This window comes from Schistocerca serialis, chromosome 1, assembly GCF_023864345.2.
Source record: "Schistocerca serialis cubense isolate TAMUIC-IGC-003099 chromosome 1, iqSchSeri2.2, whole genome shotgun sequence".
NCBI lineage: Eukaryota > Metazoa > Arthropoda > Insecta > Orthoptera > Acrididae > Schistocerca > Schistocerca serialis.
This window is the reverse complement of record NC_064638.1, coordinates 1196448663-1196475303: the sequence shown is the minus strand read 5'-3', so window position 1 is coordinate 1196475303 and position 26641 is coordinate 1196448663. Positions and strand designations below refer to the sequence as shown.

General features: G+C 43.4%; 1 protein-coding gene across 1 annotated transcript in view; it reads right to left on the bottom strand.

Annotated features, from left to right (window-relative positions):
* Positions 1–3659: 3659 nt before the first annotated feature.
* Positions 3660–26641, bottom strand: part of LOC126456526 (uncharacterized) — a 427095-nt gene continuing 404113 nt past the window's right edge. Inside the window, exons 9-10 of the mRNA XM_050092278.1 lie at positions 17843–17847; positions 3660–4266 (exon numbers count right to left, since the gene is read on the bottom strand). Of these exons, the coding sequence (XP_049948235.1) occupies positions 3891–4266; positions 17843–17847 (381 nt within the window). The 3' untranslated portion in view covers positions 3660–3890. The remainder of the gene's footprint in view (positions 4267–17842; positions 17848–26641) is intronic.

Genomic DNA, 26641 nt, shown 5'->3' with positions numbered 1-26641 from the left:
TGGCTAACGCTTGGGGCATCATGGTTCATTCGTGACGTCAGAGAAGAGACTGTGAGGAGAAAACCACATCCACATGAGAAGAGGCGTTCCTCACTAGTAGGAACGTGGGGACAAGGACTGGCGCCAGGAAGCTTTCTATTACTGTAGAATGAGCCGAAAGACTGCATGGGGCTGTAAAGAGCAGTACAACAGTTTTCAAGAGAGTGACTGGGACTAGAGGCACGATGCCAGGACAGTTTAGCAGTATCACTGACAACGGGGAACAGTTTAAAGAGCCAGTCAGTGATGTTCACAGAGTTAAAGAATGGGACAGCAGTGTAAATAATTAAGAGGCTGCATAATGTCAATAATGGACAGAGGTAAAGAGAAAGAGATCGCCCGGGGGAAGGGGGGGGGGTGGGTTGGCAGGTGATGGGAAGGACGAAAGACACGCAGATAAAAATAAAAGATAAAAGCTGCAGAATGAAGGGCTGGCGGAATAAATAAATAAAGGCAATTATAGGAGATAAAATCCAGTTCAATAGACAATGATAACGTGATACTGGTATGAAGCAAATGTAACAACACACGGAAATAAACGTTTCGACATCTAGATGGTAACAAAGTGTAAGTTATGGAGTTAGGAGTTACCCCTAACAGAATTAGCAACTGGTATTGTTAAAAAGTTACGCTCGTTTGGAGAATATGCCGCACACACTGCATTTCGAATTAAGTTAATATGTAACCACTTATTCTTTGTGTAAACTTTGTTATAGCCTGTACATACTGAAGTCTGGATAAGTAATTATATGAAATGAATTAATCAAATGTTAATACTAGCAAGACCATTTTTGTTGTAACAGGCTATGAATTTTTGGATGACTTTAGATATATGAAATAGAGTCTTACTGGTGGTTTCTAGGGTAGGCACAAATGTTGATGGATAGTTGTGTGACATATGTCAATTATGACAGAAATCTAGCTTTTTATGAAGTCAACGTATTGGTGATTAGATATAGCCATTCGTGTTTTTATTCATCGGTATGAGTTCGGAATTTGTTATGACAAACAAATATTTAATGTCAATTACCCTCTAATTTTTATAGCCTATATGTCTAATTATTCATGAAACTGCATCAGACGGGCAACTGGCCAGGGATATTTGATAAAATTTTCGAAAAAATGTTTGAGTAAGTGAATAAAAACAGTACTAATTCCTTAAGAAAATTGATATGGGCGGATCTAGTTCCTACCTTTAATTATCTGATACGCAAAGTTAATTTGTGAGTTAATAGAAATAGAAATACTGCTCCATTTTCGGGATCAGGAATTAATACGTTTCTTTTATATGTATTCCATCGAGAAAAAGTTATCTACAAGGTTGGAGCTAGGTTTAAATTTGTACAATGCTACTGTATGTGGGATAATACCCGAACATCGATGCAGTCATTTTATCGTTTCATTTATTCTGAATATACGTTAAAGGAAAAAAAGACACATCACGAAGTAATTTTCCGAATGGGACGGAAATAGGTTGTGATGTACATGTATAGGCCAAAGAATGATTTATTCAAAGGCATACTGCTATAAATAAAATTGTACGCAGACCATCATTCCTGGTTGTCAGACCGAATAGCGGGCGGCAGTCAGACCGATGCCCCACTGCTCTGAAGCCTGTGAATGAATTGGAAATGAACTGTCTTCAGTGATGAGTTCCGCTTCGAAATGAAGCTCCGATGACCACCGAAGAGGTGTCTGCACACGCGCCTGACAGCGTTGTAGTAGCAACCTGAATACTGCCCGCCATACGGTCCTACAGCCAGGGGTGATGGAGTGGGACTACAATTTCGTTTCATAGCTGGACACCTTTGGTTATCAACCGAGCCATCCTACAGCACAGCGGTATGCAGGTGATATTCTACGTTGCATTTCAGCAGGATAAACTAGCCCACACACGGCCAGAGTTTCTACTGATTGCCTTCAAGTTTGCTGAATCCTACCTTGGCCGGCAAAGTCGCTGGACCTCTCCCTAATTGAGAACGTTTGGAGCATTATGTGCAGCACCCTATTACCAGCTACGGATTTTGACGATGTAACGCACCAATTGGACAGAATGCGCCACGACACCCCGCAGGAGGACATCCAAAAACTTCGTCAATGGATGACAAATCGAATAACTGCTTACATATGGCGCATAGGTGGACCAACTCGTTATTGGCTAGCTGAATTTATGAAGCTTTTCGTCTTAAATAAATCATCCAGTTTTTCTGGATTTGTAATAATTTGTTTTTCTCTACATATACGTCACATCTACCGATATCCGTCCTATTGGAATAATTCCTTCGTGAGGCGTCGTTTTTTCTGTCTTAGTGTGTAGTATGGTTGAAATTATCTATTGAGATCTGATGAAATAATAAGGTACTACATTTTGTAATGCCCAATCAAGCTAAATTTGCTGCACATCTCTCCTATTTCAAATATTTGACATTTTACCGTTTCTCCTGACAAGAATTCATTGAATTTTATCCAGAAAATCCCATCACTTGCATTTCCTAATTTTTGAGAAAGTTAACTTTTATTAATTTGAGATAATATTAGCGAGAGTATACTCTTGAGGAACACGGTATTGATTGCTTTTAATTTCAGTCAATGACTCAATGACATTCACACTGCCAATAGGAGAGTAGAGATCAAGGAAATTTATACAGACGGACTGTAATACTTAATATCAAACTTTAAAAGAGGTCATGCTAATCCATGCAAGAGGTAAGTTTTTGTAAATACGTCTCTTACGTCATGTATTCTAGAATAGCGCCAAATATTGGTTGGCACAGACATCACAAGCGAAATGAGATGATGGTGAGCCTAGCGACAGCTATGTATGATAATGATAGGCCGTCAACGAGGAATGGATAATGCAGTATTACCTGGTACTGTCACGAAAGAAACAGGTTAAACTGGTTAAGATTCTTGACTCTCAGACAAGTAGCAATATTGCGCCATCCACAGTAGGACGCTTGCGCTATATGTAGCGGATTTAACAATAATGTCAATCGATTATCTTCATCAATACTAAGTAAGCAGAATGTCATAAAGAGACGCTTGATCAGCTCGTATAATACGACTCAGGCACACGGCAAGTCTTGCAATAGACAGCTGAGTTATTTCAGGTACAATTTTCTACTCGATTACTCATTTTATTTGAGAAGTTACCCCCTCCATGAAATATTCTTGTTAGATATTTATGATTTTTATGAGGTGTAGTTTTTTTCGGAAGTATACTCCATGACATAGGTAATAAAGTTGTCTCACTCTCCATGAGTACGGAAGAATGAAATGTCAATGAAAGCGAAAATATTAGAGTGAAGTTGAATGGTTCAAAACATGATAGAGAAGGACTGAGGTTCGGGACGGAAGGAAATCATAATTATATCGAGTTACTCCGTCAAGTGGTGAACGTGATCTGTTCAGACAAAGTGGAGACTAATGACTACGTTCCCGTCTTGAAGTCCAACTTGTAACTAGTATGTAGTGCACTAAACAGTTTCTCTGATGTAGCTGAAACTACAGACACTCTCTGGCGCCACTTTTAGTTGCGGAGAGTCTCACTGAATTCCACTAGAAATGGTCATACATAGTATTGAAAGAGTGTGAGCAAGTCATCCCACTGCCCTGAGAGCAGCCCAATGGCTGTTTTGGACATCCACGTTCGTATTTGGTACAGCTGCTGAGTATTGATAGTGGGTCCCAAAGACATTGTCGTCGTCCGTTTGCCATCGTCCTGTGGTAGCTGTGCACTGCTTTCAAAGCCAACACTCGTCGACGGAACGTTTGGACTGTCTGTTGAGACGCTGGGACAGTGGCGGCCGCGGTGGACTGGCGCCGGTCCCCGTGCTGGGCGTCCGCCTGTGCTAGAGCACGAACTCTGGCGCGCTGGGCACGTCGTTGAGGCTCCTGGCGAGCTGCACCATGCTGTGGGAGGCGGGGGCGGGTCGTCGCGCGGTCGGCCACGACCCCACGCCGCCCTGGTCGTGGTCGTGCAGCTGCAGCTGCAGCTGGTGGCGCTTGAGCGCCGGCGGTGGAGCGCCCGCGGCCTGCTGCTGCAGCTGCACGTGGTTGGTGGCGACGCCGCCGCAGCCACTGCTGTTGTTGCTGGCGCTGCTGGTCGTGTTGTTGGCGACGAGCGGCGTCGTGCTGGCGCCAGAGGCGCAGTCCAGCGAGAAGAACAGCCGCCCCGACGAGGCGTCCGAGCAGTCGCACTCGTCGTCTGACGAACTGTCGATACATCTGCAGGGGAGGACATCGGAATTAACTGGTATTATTACAGGATTACAGGTACTCGGTGGCTACGATCTACATCTACATCTACATACATACTCCGCAATCCACCATACGGTGCGTGGCGGAGGGTACCTCGTACCACAACTAGCTTCTTCTCTCCCTGTTCCACTTGTAACACCATATCTCTAATACTCTACTGGCTTATTTTGTTTTCTTATTTAATGTTACATTGTTGAGATTCTGTAAATGTTGTTTGATTGAATCGATAACACAGAATTATATACTCCTCTCTTTGTAAAAACTTTGATGTCATGGCTTGATTCTAAGCAATGTAGTATATCTGTCATTTAAATTCTTTGTCCCAGTTGGAGAGGGACAAAACTTACTGTATATATTTGGAATTTGTTTAAACAATTTTTTTTAGAAATGTCAATATGTGCAAAGGTTCTGTTTTATTTAAAATGTTTGTTCTCTATTATGTAAACTGCTGACCTTCACTTAGGGTTCTTAGCTAAATTTTATGTAAGAGATAGAGTCGTTCCCCTCGGGAACGGAACTGAGTAGCGCGGGGAAGTTGTGGTTGGCTTAGGTAGAAAAGGTGGAACAAGAGTCAGTCGGGACGAACTACCAAACTGTGCACTGCCATGTAAAAGTTGTATTTGTGCTGGTTCCGAGAGAGGCTCTTCCTGCCGCTTACCGATGCCTCGGATGGATGGATAAATAGGTGGAACGATTCTGGAATTGGTATCCATCATCGCCACCAAGAAGGGACAGAGTCCAGCAATTCTGCCTGCAAATTCACCTACCAACATGCAGTTGCCACCACATTGCGCAATCACTGTAACGGAATACTATAATAAGTACAGTGAAGGATCAACTTGTTGGATGTTTTAGTGTGCACAAATATATGGTAACTTATAAATGAATTCATGTACCTACCTTGATTTTTTCCCTATCACAACACCTCTCAGGTTCCTCTCTATTTGAACTATGATTACCGAGTGTCCTAGATAGGGGAAAAAATGAAAGCCTCAAAGCCAAATATTTAATCAAATAACGTTGTCTGACCTTTGGGAAGAAGAGAATATTCAGATTTACTGTGGATTTAGTGAAATTGTGGGAGGTAGTAAATGTAGTTTTGTGAAGTTTCAAAGTCACCTATTTAATCATTTACTTGAAAATAGAAGACTGTGGTAATAAAGACAATTTGCTGTTTCTTTTAAAGATTAAAAGTTTTTAAAATTGAGGCTTATAAAGTTTTGCTTAGTTAATGATCATAGTGCTGCCTGTAGTAAATTTTAAAAGGTGAGCCAGTTTCTTGCAAATTTGTCAACATTGTGTTTCACTGTAGTAAAAGTGGAAAACTGCAATAGTAGAAAGTTATATGCTCATGATTGCTAAGTGTTTGTCTCTCTTGTGTATTGGAAGTGCATATTAATAGTATAACAGGATCCACAGTTTGTCTATTGTGCTAATGCTATGCAACAAGTAACAGGAAGACCACTATTTATGAAAACCATAATTTCTTTATTCAAAAGACAGTCAGAAGTAACCTGTTAGTGAATTCCATTTAACTTTCATTCTAAATGGAATAGTATTTAGTTGAGAGATATTTAACCTGTGACCAGTTCACAATAATGCAGTGAACTATATTTATAATTTTATGTCAGCTAGGATAATATTTGAGCAATAATACTGGACCTATGTCCAATTAATGATTCTGCAGTGATTATTAATAGTAATGTTATAAAACTTATTCGGTTCGAATAAGCCCTGAAAGTAATAGTGTGTTCCGTTATCTGTTATACACTCCTGGAAATAGAAATAAGAACACCGTGAATTCATTGTCCCAGGAAGGGGAAACTTTATTGACACATTTCTGGGGTCAGATACATCACATGATCACACTGACAGAACCACAGGCACATAGACACAGGCAACAGAGCATGCACAATGTCGGCACTAGTACAGTGTATATCCACCTTTCGCAGCAATGCAGGCTGCTATTCTCCCATGGAGACGATCGTAGAGATGCTGGATGTAGTCTTGTGGAACGGCTTGCCATGCCATTTCCACCTGGCGCCTCAGTTGGACCAGCGTTCGTGCTGGACGTGCAGACCGCGTGAGACGACGCTTCATCCAGTCCCAAACATGCTCAATGGGGGACAGATCCGGAGATCTTGCTGGCCAGGGTAGTTGACTTACACCTTCTAGAGCACGTTGGGTGGCACGGGATACATGCGGACGTGCATTGTCCCGTTGGAACAGCAAGTTCCCTTGCCGGTCTAGGAATCGTAGAACGATGGGTTCGATGACGGTTTGGATGTACCGTGCACTATTCAGTGTCCCCTCGACGATCACCAGTGGTGTACGGCCAGTGTAGGAGATCGCTCCCCACACCATGATGCCGGGTGTTGGCCCTGTGTGCCTCGGTCGTATGCAGTCCTGATTGTGGCGCTCACCTGCACGGCGCCAAACACGCATACGACCATCATTGGCACCAAGGCAGAAGCGACTCTCATCGCTGAAGACGACACGTCTCCATTCGTCCCTCCATTCACGCCTGTCGCGACACCACTGGAGGCGGGCTGCACGATGTTGGGGCGTGAGCGGAAGACGGCCTAACGGTGTGCGGGACCGTAGCCCAGCTTCATGGGGACGGTTGCGAATGGTCCTCGCCGATACCCCAGGAGCAACAGTGTCCCTAATTTGCTGGGAAGTGGCGGTGCGGTCCCCTACGGCACTGCGTAGGATCCTACAGTCTTGGCGTGCATCTGTGCGTCGCTGCGGTCCGGTCCCAGGTCGACGGGCACGTGCACCTTCCGCCGACCACTGGCGACAACATCGATGTACTGTGGAGACCTCACGCCCCACGTGTTGAGCAATTCGGCGGTACGTCCACCCGGCCTCCCGCATGCCCACTATACGCCCTCGCTCAAAGTCCGTCAACTGCACATACGGTTCACGTCCACGCTGTCGCGGCATGCTACCAGTGTTAAAGACTGCGATGGAGCTCCGTATGCCACGGCAAACTGGCTGACACTGACGGCGGCGGTGCACAAATTCTGCGCAGCTAGCGCCATTCGACGGCCAACACCGCGGTTCCTGGTGTGTCCGCTGTGCCGTGCGTGTGATCATTGCTTGTACAACCCTCTCGCAGTGTCCGGAGCAAGCATGGTGGGTCTGACACACCGGTGTCAATGTGTTCTTTTTCCCATTTCCAGGAGTGTATTTATGCAAATAGTCTGTCCTCTGACAGATTCCAATCTTAACCGTGAACATATGCAGGTGTCAGAGTTCATTGCATTCGCGTGTGGCAAAATATAGGTTGTGTTTGTCCGTTGAAGTTACTCATATCTATTTTCTTAAACAAGAAAGTTAATCATTCTCTTGCCTAATTAGGCTGGCGACCGTTTTCTTTATTCTTTAAACAGTGTAGACAAGCAAAAATATTGTTTGTTACTGTTCGAATATTTACGTAATTCTGACTTTTATTTCCGATAAGCCATCTCCATTAGATACAACACGGTCAACATAACAAAATTCCTCTCAGAGGGTAACACTGCTCTGTTGCTTTATACCATAATTACTCTAACAAAATAATTCTGTTTTGCAAACTGCCTCCAGCTTCGAGGTTATGGTATAGCAGTAGCGGACAGGAGTGTTATACACTCCCAAACATAACGAGGGAAAAATGACTGCCTATCTGCCTCTGTACGAGCCCTAATCTCTCTTATCTTTGTGGTCTTTCCGCGAAATACAAGCTGGTGGCAGTAAAATTGTTCTGTAGTCAGCCTCAAATGCTGGTTCTCTAAATTTCCTCAGTAGCGATTCACGAAATGAACGCCTCCTTTCCTCCAGAGACTACCACCCGAGTTCCTGAAGCATTTCCGTAACACTCGCGTGATGATCAAACCTACCAGTAGCAAACCTAGCAGCCCGCCTCTGAATTGCTTCTACGTCCTCCCTCAATCCGACCTGGTAGGGATCCCAAACGCTTGAGCAGTACTCAAGAATAGGTCGCACCAGCGTTCTATAAGCGGTCTCCTTTGCAGATGAACCACATCTTCCCAAAATTCTACCAATGAACCAAAGACGACTATCCGCCTTTTCCACAACTGCCATTACATGCTTGTCCCACTTCATATCGCTCTGCAATGTTACACCCAAATATTTAATCGACTGTGTCAAGCACTACACTACTAATAGAGTATTCAAACATTACAGGATTCTTTTTTCCTATTCATCTGCATTAATTTACATTTATCTATATTTAGAGTTAGCTGCCATTCTTTACACCAATCACAAATCCTGTCCAAGTCATCTTGTATCCTCCTACAGTCACTCAACGACGACACCTTCCCGTACACCACAGCATCATCAGCATACAGCAGCACATTGGTATCCACTCTATCCAAAAGATCATTTATGTAGATAGAAAACAACAGCGGACCTACCACACTTCCCTGGGGCACTCCAGGTGATACCCTCACCTCCGTTGAACACTTACCATCGAGGACAACGTACTGGGTTCTATTACTTAAGAAGTCTTCGAGCCACTCACATATTTGGGAACCAATCCCACATGCTCGTACCTTAGTTAAGAGTCTGCAGTGGGGCACCGAGTCAAACGCTTTCCGGAAGTCAAGGAATATGGACGTACGAGGGTTGCCCATTAAGTAGTAATGCAACGCATCTTTTTCTCCAACAATTCGTTACTGAACATAATGAGAACTACACACACGAAAGAATGGCATTCTTCCAATCCAGATGTGGCATACAGCAAACCAGCACTTAACAGTACTGGTTAAAAACAGTCTTGGTTGCAATTTTAGTTTTTTTACGCGTTTCGCCTTATTTAGGGATCTTCAGGTAGATCTTAATTGGGTATTTCTTAGAACGATCCTTTAGACAGTGTAGCCAAAGGGCATCGTCGAATACATCAGGCCAACAAACACCTTCGTTAAACTCAGTAAAAACTTTTCTAGATGGACGCTAGTGACTCCAAGATCTGCATAAAGCGTTCCCGTTCACAGGAGCGAGTAACAGAATAAAATGGGGCTCAGGTAGTAAGCTTACTCTCACTCGCGTCCATGCCCTTTGGCTACCTTGCCTAAAGGACCACTCTAAGAAATAACAAATCAAGATTAACCTGAAGATGCCTAAATAAGGCGAAACGCGTATTTGGAAAAAAAAAAAAAAACTAAAATTGCAACCAAGACTGATTTTAACCAATACGGAAGAATGGTGTTTTGTCTACACACCCAACTTTTTCACATAATCGCCATCCCGTTCTATGGCCTTCCTCCAGCGCGAAACAAGAGCGTCTGTGCCCCGTCGGTACCAATCCTTGTCCTGGTGGCGGAACGAGTGCTTCACTGTGTGAATCACCTCCTCATAGTCCTCAAAATGTCTTCCAAAAATGGTATCCTTTAATGACCCAAACAAGTAAAAGTCCGAGGGGGCTAGGTCAGGTGCGTCAAGTGTGACAGCCGTGGATGGTCTCCCCGACCGCTGGAAATCGTGGAAAAATGTTGAAATGTGTGTGAATTCCTAAGGGACCAAACTGATAAGGTCATCAGTCCCTAGACTTACACACTACTTAAACTAACTTATGCTGAGAACAACACACACACCCATGCCCGAAGGAGGACTCGAACCTCCGGTGGGAAGGGCCGCGTAGCCCGTGACATGGCGCCTCAAACCGCGCGGCCACTCCGCGCGGCGGAAATCGTGCAGCTACGCCGAACCGCCTTCTGAAGATCTCACCCTCCGTGCCCAGCGACTAACTGCACTTATGTCGACAGCAGATGCTCCACAGACTTTGCACAAGCGTTTGTGAGTATTCCCCACAGCTTCTTTCTCCGCAGTGAAAAATTCAATGACGGCACGTTGCTAGTGACGTGCGTCCTCCTACAGACGCCATCTGCTACCTATCTGTCGGAAGTGACGGAAACTTGGCCCACTCACTCAGGAGATTTCAAATAATACGTACGTAACGTTTCGCATTCGTAGTATTGTTTTCGGCTGAGAAAAAAGAATGCGGCACATTACTTTCTGGGCAACCCTCGTATGTTAAAAAAAAAGTTCTGAGAACCACTTTACAAAAATCAAAGGACTGAAACAGGTTCAGAACTGAAACTTTCTGGCAGACTGTGCAAACCTCGAAACTGGATCCTTTGATTTCAAGTGCAAGTACTCAACCGTTTTTTTTTTTCAGGGTCTTTGTCCTCCTCCTCACAGTCCCACACTACGCTCGCCAATTTTGCCTTCGTCGGCCGCGCCACACAGGCCATCATTTTCCTTCAGCGCCGGCCTCCAACGCAGTGGTTAGCACACTGGACTCACATTCAGGAGGACGACGGTTCAATCCCGCGTCCGGCCATCCTGATGTAGGTTTTCCGTGATTTCCCTAAATCGCTCCAGGCAAATGCCGGGATGGTTCCTTTGAAAGGTCACGGCTGACTTCCTTCCCAGTCCTTCCCTAATCCAATGAGACCGATGACCTAGCTGTTTGGTCTCTTCCCCCAAACAACCCAACCCCAACCCGGCCTCCAATTGTCACACATAGGAAACACAAATATGTGACACCAGACACTTTCACAAGGTTTTTTTCCATATATGCTTTACACACAGGGTACGGAAGTAGCCAAATGCACATATACGAATGGCGGTAGTATCGCGTACGCAAGGTAGAAAAGGGCAGTGCATTGGCGGAGCTGTCATTTGTGCACGGATGAGTCACGTGGAAACGTTTCCGGGGTGCTATGGCGCACGGCCGGAATTAACAGACGCATGGGACATTCAGTTTCTGAAATTGTCAAAGAATTCAGTATTCCGAGATCCACAGTGTCGAGAGTGTTCAAAAAAATGGCTCTGAGCACTATGGGACTTAACTTCTGAGGTCATCAGTCCCCTAGAACTTAGAACTACTTAAACCTAACTAACCTAAGTATATCACACACATCCATGCCCGAGGCAGGATTCGAACCTGCGACCGTAGTGGTCGCGCGGTTCCAGACTGAAGCGCCTAGAACCGCTCGGCCACTCGGGCCGGCGCGAAATTTGGGGTTAGCGGGCTATGGCAGTAAATGACGGACGCCAGTGCCTTTTCTAACAGCACGACATCGCCTCCAGCATCTCTCCTCGGCTCGTGACCATATCGGTTAGACCTAGACGGACTGAAAAACCGTGGCCTGGTGATATGAGTCCCCATTTCAGTTGGCGACAGCTGATGGTAGAGCCCCAAAGTGGCGCCTACTCCTCGAAACCATGGACCCATGTTGTCAACAATTCAGTGTTGCTCCATAATTATGTGGGCTGTGTTGACATGGAATGGAATGGGTCATATGGTCCATGTGAATCGAGCATTGACTGGAAGTTGTTGCGTTCAGCTACTTGCAGACCATTTGCAGCCATTCAAGGAATTCCTGCTCCCAAAAAACGATGGAATTTTTGTGGATGACAATGCGCCAAGTCACTGGGCCACAATTGTTGACGATTAGTTTGTGGAACATTCTGGACAATTCGAGCGAATGAAATGGCCACCCAGACCGCCCAGCATGCATCCCATCGAACATTTATGGGATATAATTGCGAGATCAGACGTGCTCAAAATCCGGCACGGGCTACACATTCATGATTATGGACGGCTATAGAGGCAGCATGGATAAATATTTATAAAAGGGACTTCTAACGACCTTTTGAGCGCATGTCGCGTCGAGTTACTGCGCTACGAGGGCAAAAGGAGGTCCGATAGGATATTAGGAGTTATCCCGTAACTTTTGTCACCTCAGTGTAGGTCAAGTCGCATTAATATGACCACACCGCCTCTGTTTGAAGTCAGTGAGCAAATAAGCACTGCGCCGGCGGTTCTAGCCGCTTCAGTCTGGAACCGCACGGCTGCTGCGCTCGCAGGTTAGAATCCTGCCTCGGGCATGGATGTGTGTGATATCCTTAGGTTAATTAGGTTTAAGTAGTTCTAAGTTCTAGGGGACTGATGACCTCAGATGTTGAGTCCCATAGTGCTCAGAGCCATTTGAACCATTTGAACTGATGACCTCAGATGTTAAGTCCCATAGTGGTCACAGCCATTTGAACCACTTTGAACAGCGCGCGGCCAAATCGAACACTTAAATCTTTCCGTGCGAGTTCTGATTTCTCTTATTTAATTATGATAATCATTTCTCCCTATGTAGGTGGACGCCAACAAAATATTTTCGCACTCTGAGGAGATAGCTGGCCATCGAAATTTCATGACGCAGCGAGAAACGCCTTTGTTTTAATCACTGCCTCCCGAATTCGTGTATTACATCCATGGCACTCTCTCCCTTATTTCGCGATAGTGCAACACGTCCTGCCATTCTTTGAACTTTTTCGATATCCTCGTCAGTCCTATCTGATGTCGACCCACACCGGACAGCAATGCTCCCTGAAACTGGGGACAACCAGTGTCTGTAGTACACCTGTTACATTTTTCCGCCTATAAATTGCGTTGCTGGTTTGCGTTGACCACAACATTATCTATGTGATCATTCCAATTTAAGTTATTTGTAATTGTAATGCCTATGTATTTAATTGGGGTTACAGCCTTTAGGTTTGTGCGATTTTTCGTGTAACCTAAATTTAGCGAATTCTTTTTAGTACTCATGTGGATGTCTTCACACTTTTCATTATTTGGAGTCTACTGTCACTTTTTGCGTCATATAGATATCTTGTCTAAATCATACTTAAACTCGTTTTGATCCTCTGATGATTTTGCAAGATGATACATAACAGCAAACAATCTAAGTCAGAAATAACAGAGGGCCTATAATACAGCATGTCCCACTCAAATCTCCCTGATTTCAAGGACCCAGGACAGAAAAACCACAGTAGATATGACAGTGAAAAATGAACCACACATTGGAGACCATCTCAAAGAATTTATATTCCCGCGTCAGAAGTGCAAAGTCTCGTCGCCAAAGTGCAGCATGGTCGCATGAAGTGAAAATGGCGACTCCACAGCAGCGCGCGCAAGAAGCAGTGTGCTTTAGCACAAACAAAATCGCCGATTCTGTGCAAAGAAATTATCGTCGTGTGTATGAATTTGATCCACCTGATGTGAAAACAATTAAGGAATTGTGTAGGAAGTTTCCGGCAATAGACAGTGTTCTGAAACACTCTGGTGGTGCACACTAAGGAGTTTCAGAAGAGACAGTGGAGGATATCACACAAACGTTTCTTTGAAGCCCACGTAAGTCAATTCGTCAAGCATCTGGGCAACTTGATGTACCTCGATCAACATTGCACTGTGTAGTTCACCAGCGTATTCGTATTTGTGCTTACAAAGTGCAAATTCTGCAACAGTTGACGCCGAACGACAAACCACGCCAACAACAATTTGCTGCGGATATGCTGCAGTGTATTGATATGGATGCCAGCTTCCTGGAAAGATGTTTGTTCTGAGATGAGACAACCTTTCATCTATCAGGAAGGGTTCATAGGCATAATGTTTGGATTTGGGGTTCGCAAAATCCTCACGTTGTCATTGAACATGTTCATGACAGCCCTAAACTAAACGTCTGATGCTGGTTAATGCACATGAGGATTGTTGGACCGTTCTTCCTTGCGGAACCAACAGTAAATGGGTCAGTGTATGTGGACATATTGGAGCAGTTTGTGTACCCTCAGATACAAGACTTGCAACCCAACATAATTTTTCAGCAAGATGGAGCTCCGCCACATTGTTCAACGACTGTTCGCAAGTTCCAGGATAGGAAATTTCCCAATCGTTGGATCGGACGCGGAGGACCCATTGCCTGGCCACCACGTTCACCCGACATTACGCCGCTTGATTTCTTCATGTGAGGATTTGTGAAGGACCTCGTGTATGAGACCAAAGTGGACGATATTCCTAAATTGCCAGATCGTATCACTAATGCGCTTGCAACAATAACAGAGGAAACGTTACAAAGAACTTGGAAAAAAATTGAATATAGACTCGATATTCTTCGTGCTACAAATGGTTCACATGTAGAGGTGTATTGATGATAAATAAATAAATTCTTTGAGATGCTCTACAATGTGGTGTATTTTTGATTGTCGTCTCTACTGTGTTTTTTACTCGGGTCTTTGAAATCAGGGAGGTTTGAGTGGGACACCCTGTAATTCCTTGGGGAATGCCAGATATTACTTCTGTTTTACTCGATGACTTTTCATCAGTTACTATGAACTGTGACCTTTCTGACAGGAAATTACTAATACAGTCACACAACTGAGACGATACTCCGTAAGCACACAATTTAATTAGAAGTTGCGTGTGAGAATTAGAGTGAAAAATCTTCTGGAAAAATGAAAATATGGAATCAATTTGACGTCCCCTATCGACAGCACTCATTACTTCATGAGAATAATGAACAGTATTTTCTTAATCTCTGTTGTCTATTTGCCAATATATCGTTTTCTTCGAGGTAGTTCATAACGTTCGAGCACAATAAATGTTCCAAAATCCTATTGCAAATCGACGTTAGCGATATGGGTCTGCAATTCAGCGGATTACTCCTATTATCTTTCTTTGGTGTTGGTGTGACTTGGGGAACTTTCTAGACTTTGGGTAAGGATCTTTCTGCAAGCGAGCGGTTGTGGATGATTGCTAAGTGTGGAGCTACTGTATCAGCATATTCTGAAAAAAAGGTGACGTATACGTATAATATGAACAGGAGGCCTTATCTTTCTTAAGTGTTTTAAGCTGCTTCGCTACACCTAGGAAATCTAAGTTACTCTTGTTGGCAGTTGTTCTTGATTTGAATTCTGGAAGTTTACTTCGTCGTATTTTTTGGGGGAATTTCGGAAAACCGTGTTTCGTTGCTCTGCTTTAGTGGCGCTGTCGTCAATAACATTACCAATGCTGTCGCGCTGTGATTGCGTATTGCCACTGGTGTACTTTACATACGACCGCGATCTCCTTGCGTTTTCTGCCAGGTTCCTAGACAGAGTTTTGTTGTGGAAACTATCAAAAGCATCTCACACTGAAGTTCGTGTTAAATTTCGAGCTTCAGTAAAATTCACCAATTCGGGGATTATGCGTTCTTATAAATTTGGCATACTTTGTTCGTTGCTTCTGCAACAACGTTCTAACCTGTTTTGTGTACCATTGGGACTAGGAATGGCTCTGAGCACTATGGGACTCAACTGCTGTGGTCATAAGTCCCCTAGAACTTAGAACTACTTAAACCTAACTAATCTAAGGACAGCACACAACACTCAGCCATCACGAGGCAGAGAAAATCCCTGACCCCGCCGGGAATCGAACCCGGGAACCCGGGCGTGGGAAGCGAGAACGCTACCGCACGACCACGAGATGCGGGCTTGGGACTAGGACCATATCTTATTAAATTATTTGGTATATATATCTCTCAATTCCCGTCGATACTATTTATTTGTATCTAAACTACATCTGGTCTACGCTTGTATCCAGACTGTAAGAAGTGGAGACTCTTTCCTAATGTGTTAAGCGGACTTTTTTCTGCTTTTTAAATACATGTATTTTGCGTTTACTTTTGGTAGGTCTGGGTGTCTAGCAACAACAACATTGTGGTCATTGATCCCAGTACCTGCCATGAAGCTCCTAATTTGGTCAATATTATTTGTTGCTAAGTCATCAAGCATGTTTTCGCAACCATTTACACTTCGAGTGGTCTCCTGAACTGACTGTTCAAAATAATTTTTTGATAAGGCACTCAGTACGATTTCGTACGACGTTTTGCGCCTTCCATTGACTTTCAGCATGTATTTTCGCCAACATATCGAGAGTAGATTGAAGTCACCAACAACTATAATAGTATGAATCGGGTAACTATTTGAAATGAGACATAAGTTTTATTTGAACTATTCAGCAAGTGTATCATCTGAGTGAGGAGAGTCGGTAAAAGGAACCTATTATTAATTTATTCCGGTTGTCAAGTATAGCCTCTATCCTTACTAACTCACAGAAACTATATAGTTCAGTTTCCCTACAAGATAAACTACTTCTGACAGCAATAAACACTCCACCCCCAACTGTATTTAATCTATCCTTGCCGAACACGGTTAGTTCCGTCCGCCTGCTTAGCTGGATAGTAACGTTCTCGCCTCCCATGCAAGCGGGCCCGGGTTCGAGATTTTCGCCGCTCTGGGACTGGGTGTTGAGCTGTCCTCATCATCATTACATCCTCATCACCGACGGGCAAGTCACCCAATATGACGTCGATTGAAATAAGACTTGCATGTGGCGGCCGAACTTCCCCGAATAGGGGCCTCCCGTCCACCGATGCCATACACTCATTTTATTTACGCTTAGCTCCTTCCGCCCCGGCACGGAGGTGTGGTCTCGTTGTTTGCGGGCCTCGTTGATTTGGGCATTGGGCAGTGTGGCGTGTTGATGATGTGGTGTAGTGGACAGCTGATGGATTCTCACACGAGATCGCTTGAGGTTCTCAGCCTCTGAAAAGGATGCCACGATATTGCTTGGGTTTCCGCACCCAGGAGTTGTAAGGACTGCAGGGCAGGTTTTCTGTATGTTTGTCCGGTTTGCGTGGCGGGGTTCGTTTCACCTTACTTCACCTTACTTCAGCTGTTGTTTATATTTTATGCGTGATTCCGTTTTAGCCGGAGTCTGGGTGTCGAGTTTTCTGCTGGTGCGTACCCGGTCGTCGCCCCTGTTTTCCCGCGCGGGGGGGCAGCCGTATCCGTTGGTGGGAATTCTTTAGCAGTGTGTGTTTTGCGTGGACCCGGTGTGCTCACGCGCCCTGATTCTGAGTTGAAATTACTGTGATCAGGCTGGCTCGGTTGCTGGAGTGTGTGTTATTGGTTTCCTGGCTTGCTGGGGACAGCGCGCGCGCCTGTTCCGTTTGTGATGTGGCAGCAGTCCGATATTTTTATGTGTGCTTGTTAAGTTGCTAGCAATTGCTTTTAGCCTTGTGCTTACTTATTTTATTTAAATTACTGGGCGTTGTCATTTGTATTTCCTTTTACCTTTATTTATTTGTAGTGTCAATTAAGCCTAAGACGTTATCCAAGGTGCTAGCAATTGATTTTAGCCTCGTGTGTACTTAATCCTATTTAAATTCTTGAGCATTGGCATTTGCTTGCTCTTTTACTCTTATCTATTTGTTGTGCCAGTTATCCCTAAGATGATGTCGGACCTTGGTATCTGTCAACCTTATTTTGGCTACTAGCACTCAGGTGCAATATTGCCGGGCCTATCCCGGATTTGTCATTAATTGAGAGCTTTTTATACTGTATTTTAGTAGTAGGTTTGGCAAGTGCACTTGCGTATGGTATTTATTGTGTTTACCCCTCCCCCCCAACTTCTTCGTCCTTCGTGTAAACTGATTTTGGCAAAATTGCTAGGTGGCCTGTGTTATTACCTATGTAAGTTTGCCCGCTGCTGTAGTCGTAACATGTTTTGTTTGAATGTGTTTTGCGTTGTTGATGTTGGGCTTTGCCGTACATGTATTTAGTCATGTACGTGTTGTTGTGTTAAGGATTTTAGGGCATTTTTAACTGAGATACCTGTTGAAAATTTTATCACTCTTTTAAAGAAGGTATAGGAAGAAGTTACTTCAACTAAAAATGTAATTGTAAATTATACATTTGTGTTTCACATTTAAAAATTTAACTGTATTAGGTGAAAGTACGTAGCTTAATGCACTACGATTATTTGTTAACGTATCAAATTGTAAACAGTTTTGAAGTTTCTCTGTTTACCTGTGGTATATAACATGTTTATTGCCTCATATTGTAAGCAGCTTGATTTGTTTGTATCACTGTAATTTGTAAGCCACAGTGTAATTTATTACAATTAATTGTTTTGGGGAAATAAACCTTGAATTGTATGTCCCCTTTTCATTAACCGAATCCCATCCAAATCGTCCGCTCAGCCTCCTTTACATACATATAACGAGTTGAGGTTCTGTGCTTTCTATTAGCACCTGGAGCTCTTGTTCTTTTCCAGTACAGCTACGCCGGTTGACAATAGTGGTTACTGTTGTGTCTACCTTCATCCTGTGTTCGTCATGCACCGTTTGAAGCAGAAGTCCCTTCTGCACTTCCTCGAGATTTTCTGACTAAAAAGCCGCCCAGTCCCACCACTCAGTGCCCGTTACTCTGTAGCCGTTTCCTGTGTGTAATGGACTCCTGGCCTATTTAGCGGAACCCGGAAACTCACCTCTCCATGGCACAAGTCGAGGTACATGTAACCTACATGGTCGCAGAACCGCCTCAACCTCTAATTCAGACCCTCAACTCTGTTCATGAGCTGTCTTATTTTTACTGGTGGTCCGAACACTGATTAAGTGTTGTTTCTCTTCGGTAGCCGGCAAATCTTTTCCATCACTGTGTATAGAAAGGCAAAAACTCTTTTCTTGCTCCTTTTTTTGGTGGTTTTTTCTTGTGTGTCTTACCAGAAATAACTTATGATACCTAGCGGTGATCGTAGACATTTTCACGGAAGACTTTTCAGAGATGGCTTAGTTCCATGGGTAGATTTCCATCGTCTGAGAGACTTTAGCACGGTGAACTAGGGTATTCAGAATGCCACGTTTTTGTGTCGGATGGTGATTGCTGAGAACGTGCAGATACTGACCCTTGTGTCTGGTTAAGATGCTCATTGATATTCCATCGAAGGAGAACGTCAATAAAGGGCAATGTACCATCTATCTGTACTTTCATGGTAAACCGAATGTGGTCGTGAATGCCGTTCAGGTGCCCTCAGAAATCTCCCAGTTTCTTACTTCCATTGGGCCCTATGATAAAAATGTTGACGTAACGATAAAACCAGCTTGGCTTAGCTGGATCGTGTCCAAAGCGATGTCTTAAAATTTATCCATAGAAAGGGTGGCTATGGATGGAGCTAACAGACTTCCTATCGCCACGTCGTCCAACTGGTCGAAATACTCTCCGCCATAGGGTAAATAGGACGGTGTCAACGTATCCTCGAACAGTCCCACAACTGTACTATCAGATAATTGGGAGAGGAGATCTATACAGCTCTTAATAGGAACTCGCGTAAGTAGTCTAACTGAAGACCAGATATTTAGCTGTTGTATTTCTGAGCTACAAGCAGCTACGTCGAAAGTCAGTAATGAAATCCTAAGGAAACTCCTTCACCAAAAGTTGTTTCGCTACTTCCAGTATCTCAGTGTTGGTTAGATGGTTGATTTGGGGAGAGGGTAGCAAACAGCTAGGTCATCGGTCCCATCGAATTAGGGAAGGAGGGGAAGGAAGTCGACTGCGCCCTTTCAAAGGAACCATCCCGGGTTCTGCCTGAAGCGATTTAGGGAAACCTCGGAAAAATTAAACTAGGATGGCCGAACGTGGGTTTGAACTCTCCTCCTCCAGAGTGCGAGCCCGGTGCTAACCATCGTGTCACGTCGCTCTGTTTCATAGACTAATAAACTTAACGATACTAAACAAATGACAATGCCCCTACCGATTCTGCCGACGTAATTTTTGACTTCTGAGAATACACAATTTTATTTATGAAAAATCACATTTCAATAGTATTTGAGTATCACGCAAGACAGCAACTAAGTCAATTATTGTCCGCAGGTTAGTTATATTTTTGTTTATTTTGGTAATACTGTCATTTTACGTTGATGACACATGCTTTGTTTATTTATTGTTATATCTTTGCAATTTTGAAGCTGCTAGGTTAGTTTCGTTATCGGTATTGTGCTGTTAATCATGGCTGCTCCGCTGTTTATTTGCACCAAAGAAGAGTAACGTTCAGTGATCCGTTTTCTTGTGGTCGGAAGGCGTATGAAGGGCCGAAATTCATCGACAACTTTCGGTACAGTACGGGAACAGTGTTTTGCCACAACGGAATATCTACGATTGGATTGAAAAATTCCGAAATGGTCGCACAAGTGTTACTCACGATGAAGGAGGCCGACGACCGTTTACCGCCACAAATGAAGAAACCATTGAGCGTTCACGTGAAATGATTCTCTTAGGCAGACGAAGTGGCACATCGTCTGCAAATTATTCACGGTTCTGCCTACAAAATCATCCACAACAGACTTGGCTTTCGTAAAGTTTGTGCAAGATGGGTCCCAAAACAACTCACACAATTGCACAAACAAACGCGCATGGACATCTGCGAAAAACATTTGGATCGCTATGGTAACGAAGGGGACAACTTCTTAGACAGGTTCATTACTGGTGATGAAACATGGATCCATCATTATCAGTCGGAGAGTAAACGCTGAGTATGGAATAGCAACATCCAAATTCGCCGTGTAAGAAATAGCTCAAGACCCAACCGCCCACAGGACAACTGATGCTTACGGTTTTTGGGACGCACAAGGTCCAGTACTGGAACATTATGGGGAAAGGGGCTCAGCAATAAACAGTGTAAGTTACAGTGAGATGCTTGCTGCCAGGCTGAAGCCTGCAATTGGAAGCAAACGCCGAGGATTGCTGTCAAAAGTTGTTGTGTTGTTGCACGACAATTCCCGTTCGGATATTGCTGCCCACACTGCTGAAACGCTCCAGAAACTCAAATTTGAAGAAAGAAGCGGTGCATTTCTGGTTCTCAGCTCAACCGAGAACCTTCTTTTATGAGGGCATCAGGAAGCTTGTATACAACGATGCACCAAGTGCGTCGAAATGCAAGGTGACTGTGTCGGAAAATGATGTTCTTGTAAGTTTGCCGGCCGGTGTGGCCGTGCGGTTAAAGGCGCTTCAGTCTGGAACCGCGTGACCGCTACGGTCGCAGGTTCGAATCCTGCCTCGGGTATGGATGTGTGTGATGTCCTTAGGTTAGTTAGGTTTAATTAGTTCTAAGTTCTAGGCGACTGATGACCTCAGAAGTTGAGTCGCATAGTGCTCAGAGCCATTTTTTTCTTGTAAGTTTTCTATTTGATACAATAAAATTTTATAACTACTTTGCGGATAATAATTGACTTACCCTCGTATATTACTAATTTATACCATTATAGGCACGCAAGTGTTACAGATACTTTATGTTTTATTAAAATACATTTTCATCGTAAGGCTGTCGTAGTAAGTTGTATTTCATTTTCATTAGTACTGTGCGTATTTTAAAAGCGTTTTATAATAAATTATACCACAAGAGTAAACATGAGAGAGAAATTAATCTTCGACACTGCAGTCTCTCACATTATCTAAATCGGTGTCACAATGCTCAGTCAGTTAACCGATGCTACGCCGTAGAAGCCTACTGGTTCTGAGTTAAAATGTCGTCAAAGCAGGTTTGAAATTCATTTTTATCTGAAAAGGAATTTTCTTGGCAGTGGTTTGATAAGGAGCCGGGAAGGTAAGCATTTTAGTCCATAGGATCAGAATAAAAAGTGCGTAAGGGATGACTTCCCAATGCAGTTTTGTTGGTGGTTTTTCTCACACTGACAGAGAAATAGTCAATGAGTGAACTGATCAAATTCAAGCAAAAATGAAGTAATAGTTACCCATCTAATATTTGTTAGTTCAAATTAGAGCTTGCAATACTCCTACAACCAACTTCTGAAACTTGCCTACTGAATCCAAATTTCGCCCGACGGTTAAATGGTTGCAGTACATCACATCTATTAGTTATCGAAATTTCCTAAATGTGGAAAATCATTCATTCCAGAACGATCTTTCTTCAAAACAGAAAATCCTTTTTTTGCTTGCCCCACTCACCATAAAAAGGTTACTAGCAGCTTCCGCTGCCCTCACCCCTCTATCAAATCCAAAGCTAAATGTATATCGCAAATGTTAGATCTTTATCCACTTGCGACTGTTTTAAATTACTTAAACAACAATCATAAATTTCAAGTACGCAAACGTAACTGCAACATAAACACTAGATCTTCAAATAAGAAAAGGCCAGTTGATAAACACAGCGACGGAAAAAGAATCGCAGAACCAAGAAGGAACAGTGAGATATAAAAGCAAGTTGGTAGACATGTTTCTATATCTGAAGCATGAGTCTATTAAAATTTCACACCTGTCGCATAAGAGTGCAAACCAGAGGATGCAAAATGGTTCAAATGACTCGGAGCACTATGGGACTTAACTTCTGAGGTCATCAGTCCCCTAGAGCTTAGAACTACTTAAACCTAACTAACCTAAGGGCATCACATACACCCATGCCCGAGGCAAGATTCGAACCTGCGACCGTAGCGGTCTCGCGGTTCCAGACTGTAGTGCCTAGAACCGCTCGGCCACCACGGCCGGCTCAGAGGATGCAAATCACGTTTGTTTTAAATACACGCAGTAACGGTCGTGAGCGTTATTTACCTTTGAGATGATGTTGGTCAATAATGCTTTTAAGGTTACAAAAACGCCATTATCAACACCGCACTGAGTTTGAACGAGGTCATGGAATAGGACTATCAGAAGCTGAATGTTCATTCTGCAATACTGCAGAGAGACTTGGCTGGAATGGAGCCAGTGTATACTTTTGCTGGCAGCGGTGGTCACGAGAATGTGCGTTAGCGAGTACACCGGGCTCCGGATGGCCAAGTGACACTACCGAGAGGGGAGACCAACGTGTTAAGCTTGTGGCTCTGGAGCATCGTACTGCATGTGCAGCAGCAGTTTGAACAGCAGTTGGCGCCATGGGGACACAACAAACTGTCACAAATCGGTTACTTCAAGGACAGCTCCGAACCAGTGTAGTGTGCATTCAATTGACCCCACACCATGGCCATTTGCGACTTCAGTGGTGTCAAGCGAGAGCACATTGGAGGGCAGGGCGGAGGTCTGCTGTCCTTTCTTATGAAATCTGGTTCTGCCTCGGTGCCAGTGATGGCCCCGTGTTGGTTAGAAGGCCTGCAGCCAACCTGTCTACATACTAGACACACTGTATCTACACCTGGAGTTATGGACTGGGGTTCGATTTCGTATGACTGCAGGAGCACTCTCGTGCACTCCAGTGCCAATTTGCATGTCAATATTGTGATTCAACCTGTTGTGCTGCCATTCTTGAAGAGGATTCCAAGGGGTGATTTCCAACAGGATAAAGCTTGCCCACATACTGCTGTTGTAACGTCGACACGTTGCCTTAGCGTGCTGGATCGCTAGATCTGTCTCCAATCGAGCACATATGTGACATTATGGAAAACAGCTCCAACGTCATACACAACCAGCATTAAACGTCCCTGTATTGAAATGAAGTGCAACAGGCAAGGAACTCCATCCCACAAACTAACATCCGATACTGTTCAACACAATACATGCAGCTTTGCATGTTTGCGGTTAAGCCAGTAATTAATGTAAAATTATTAATATAAAAACATTTTACATTTGCAATGGCTTATCTCACGCTTCCAGTAACCTGTGATCTTGCAATATTAATTACTTAAATATGTTAACTAGGCAAATATATTATCGAAATTCATTACTGTACTTTAATTATTTTTGGGTCGGCTATTCTTTTTCCTGTTAGTGTACATTCATAGCACCACGCTGTGGCCATGTGGTCAGATGGTGCCTGGTATCAGCTGGGGAGGATTGTGTCGCCAGTAGCCGGAGGTCGCTGTAAGGCGAGGAAACTTCGAATGCGGACTGTTCTGCTGTTGAAGCTGCCACAAGTTACTTTGCGGAATTGTTTCTGGAAGTTTGAAAGGTCTCTGTTGGATTCCTTTCATGTTTAATTTCTTAAATCTGTTGTCATTTACGGCATAAATTCCTCTTCTAAATTTACTGTGGCGTTTCTGACTATCTGGGAGGAGACTGAGTAGTGGAACGTGTTACTTTTACACATAAACAAGAACGATCTGTCACACTACTACACTTTAAAACACAGTTTATATGTAATTCATGTCACACAGTCTCATACGGAACCTACATCCGCTTTCTTGTATATACTGTATATGATAAGATACTGTCATCCCCCTTCCCTTCTGTGTGAGAGGATGAATGAGCAAATGTGTTTCTAGTTGCATGCTTGAGGGTAGCAGACAAGCCTGTCTGCTAGAGAACAGTAGGACCAACGTCGGAACAGGTAGCTACGCTTTCTAAAAGCAGAGAGGTTTCCATTCTTAGCATGGTCCTGGCCGTCCCTTGTCATGTTGGTATAGGAAGCTGCTCCTCTGGTCACTTCCGTTGGTATCTGGGAGACACGCTCGGTAGGAGCGCAGGTCAGTCTGTCCGTGGCGAGCGTCTGAAGTGGTAAGATCTCCGGCTAAGCGCGTGTCTGCTAAGTCCGTAGGACAATGGATTTCTTAAGTTCAGCCTAACTGAAAATTTAATCACCTTTATTTCAGGTTTAGCTCTAAAATATCTAATGTTATCTTAAATTGCAACGCAGTGTAATTCGCGTGTGAAGTAGTTCAGAATATCTTCCGGTAGTTGCTTTGTCACTACTTTGTGAGTAAAGTGGAACCACGTGTTGATCAGTAACTCTAACTAAGATCATCAATCTTAAATGCGAATGCTAGTCTGATTATAACGTCTCGTCTTGACAATATTTTTCAATATAGCAACTTTTCTTTATGTTCAACCCACGTGGGGCGTACTTTGTGAGGCCAGTACCACGTGCTTATACAATTGTCTGACCCGTCAGGTTAATAGTAAGACGATAGTAACCAGTTCGAGGTTTTTCTTTTGTAAATTGCTTTTCGATCTAATTTATTTTAATTATCAAAATTATTGTGGAGTTATACGCTTTGTGTAAACCAAGTTGACCACGTGAAGCATGTGGTGTAATCATCAAAGTAGCCCTCAGCTATTCTTTTTGGGAAGATTTCAGAGAGAGTTAGTATGAATTTAGTATACCAGTGTGTGGTAATTACATGACGGACAGGATTGTGCTACGAACGTAATTTCTTTGGGTGAAAACTGAATCGGTTGGTTGTGGTTAATTTCCTCTTGCTTATCTTTCAACGTTCTTCGCGTGTTATTTTATGAATGCAGTGTTGTATGCAGTCTCCCAATCTTGGCTCCATATTTTATGTGTTCCGTAAGATTACAATCTCATATTTTCACAATCCTAAATAAGGCACCAGCTCAGTTATAACTCACGTTTAATATGCTGAAATTTCAATGATCAATCTTAAAATAAATTTCCAAATATAAACCGATTTCTTTCTTTTTATTTAAATTCTCCTTTTTTATATGTATATATATATATATTACCGGTTGTTGTACGACTATTAAAAGATTATAATTAATGTTAGTCTGTTTGGGAATTTGGTAAACCTAGACTAGTTACCTGGTGAAACAGTTGCGCAGTAATGCAAGGTTAACTTCCCCAGACAGCTCACAGCTTTTAACCCGCATTTATTGTCCATCAGTACCGCTTTCATCATAGCAAATTAAAGTATCGATCTTACACATGGCGACCCTGTTCTGTGATTCCGCTAGACTCTGGAATCTCTGGAACGTTAGATTGCAAGCGTTGTATAATCTTAATTTTTTTCCCTACAGCACTCAAACAACTTCTGCGTTGTTTCTGAGGAGACTTTCAAAATATTCACTGCGTTGTTGAACGGCGTTGTGTTGTTTGTCTTGTTGTTTAGTTTTCTATATTTGTGTGTTTTATATATGTGTGTGTGTGTGTTTTTTTTTTCTCTCGCTTGTAAATTCCACTGTTTCGATCAAAGATAAAAATTTGTTTTGCGTGTGAAGTGCGTTCTTGGTTGGGTATCTTTCGTGTGACTGTCGTAATTTTTGGGGGACACATTTATTTTGATTAGTGTGTCGCGTACCGGGTATAAATTGCACTAATGCAGACACGTAACCAAGCTAAAAGTAAGCGGTCCGACAACTTAAGCAACATGGACCAAGGGGATAATTTGATTTCGAATGTTAATGCGTCGGACAGTTCCGAAAATACAATGGGAAATACTTCAGACGAAATGAAAACAGGACGAACGGGCTCACAGCGGAGACAGAAATAAATTTGCCTCCTACTAACCAAATTGATTTGGCAGAACTCATGAAAGCCTTATTGCAACAAAACAAAGAAAATGCACGGAAATCTGAAAAATCGATCCGCGAGCTAGGCAAACAAATGACGCAGAAATCTGAAAAATCGATCCGCGTGCTAGGCAAACAAATGACGCAGAAATCTGAAATATCGATCCGCGAGCTAGGCGAACAAATGACGCAGAAATCAGAAAAATCGATCCGAGAGCTAGGCGAACAAATAGACAAAAAACTAATCCAGCAGACAAATAAAGTCGACAAGTCGATGCAGAGAGTGTCCGATGATATCTCACAAAGTATAAACAATCTGGCAAGTGAAATAAAAAGTGATATTATGAAAGAATTAGGCCGTACATTTGAACAAATCGATGACCGTCTGCAAGCCTTAGAACAGGGCAAGCGGAGTGGCGATGCCGAATCTAAAGAGAGCGAAGAACAGCTACTGAGGAATTTCCAAGCGCTGAGAGAAGAATGCCAAAGGGAACAC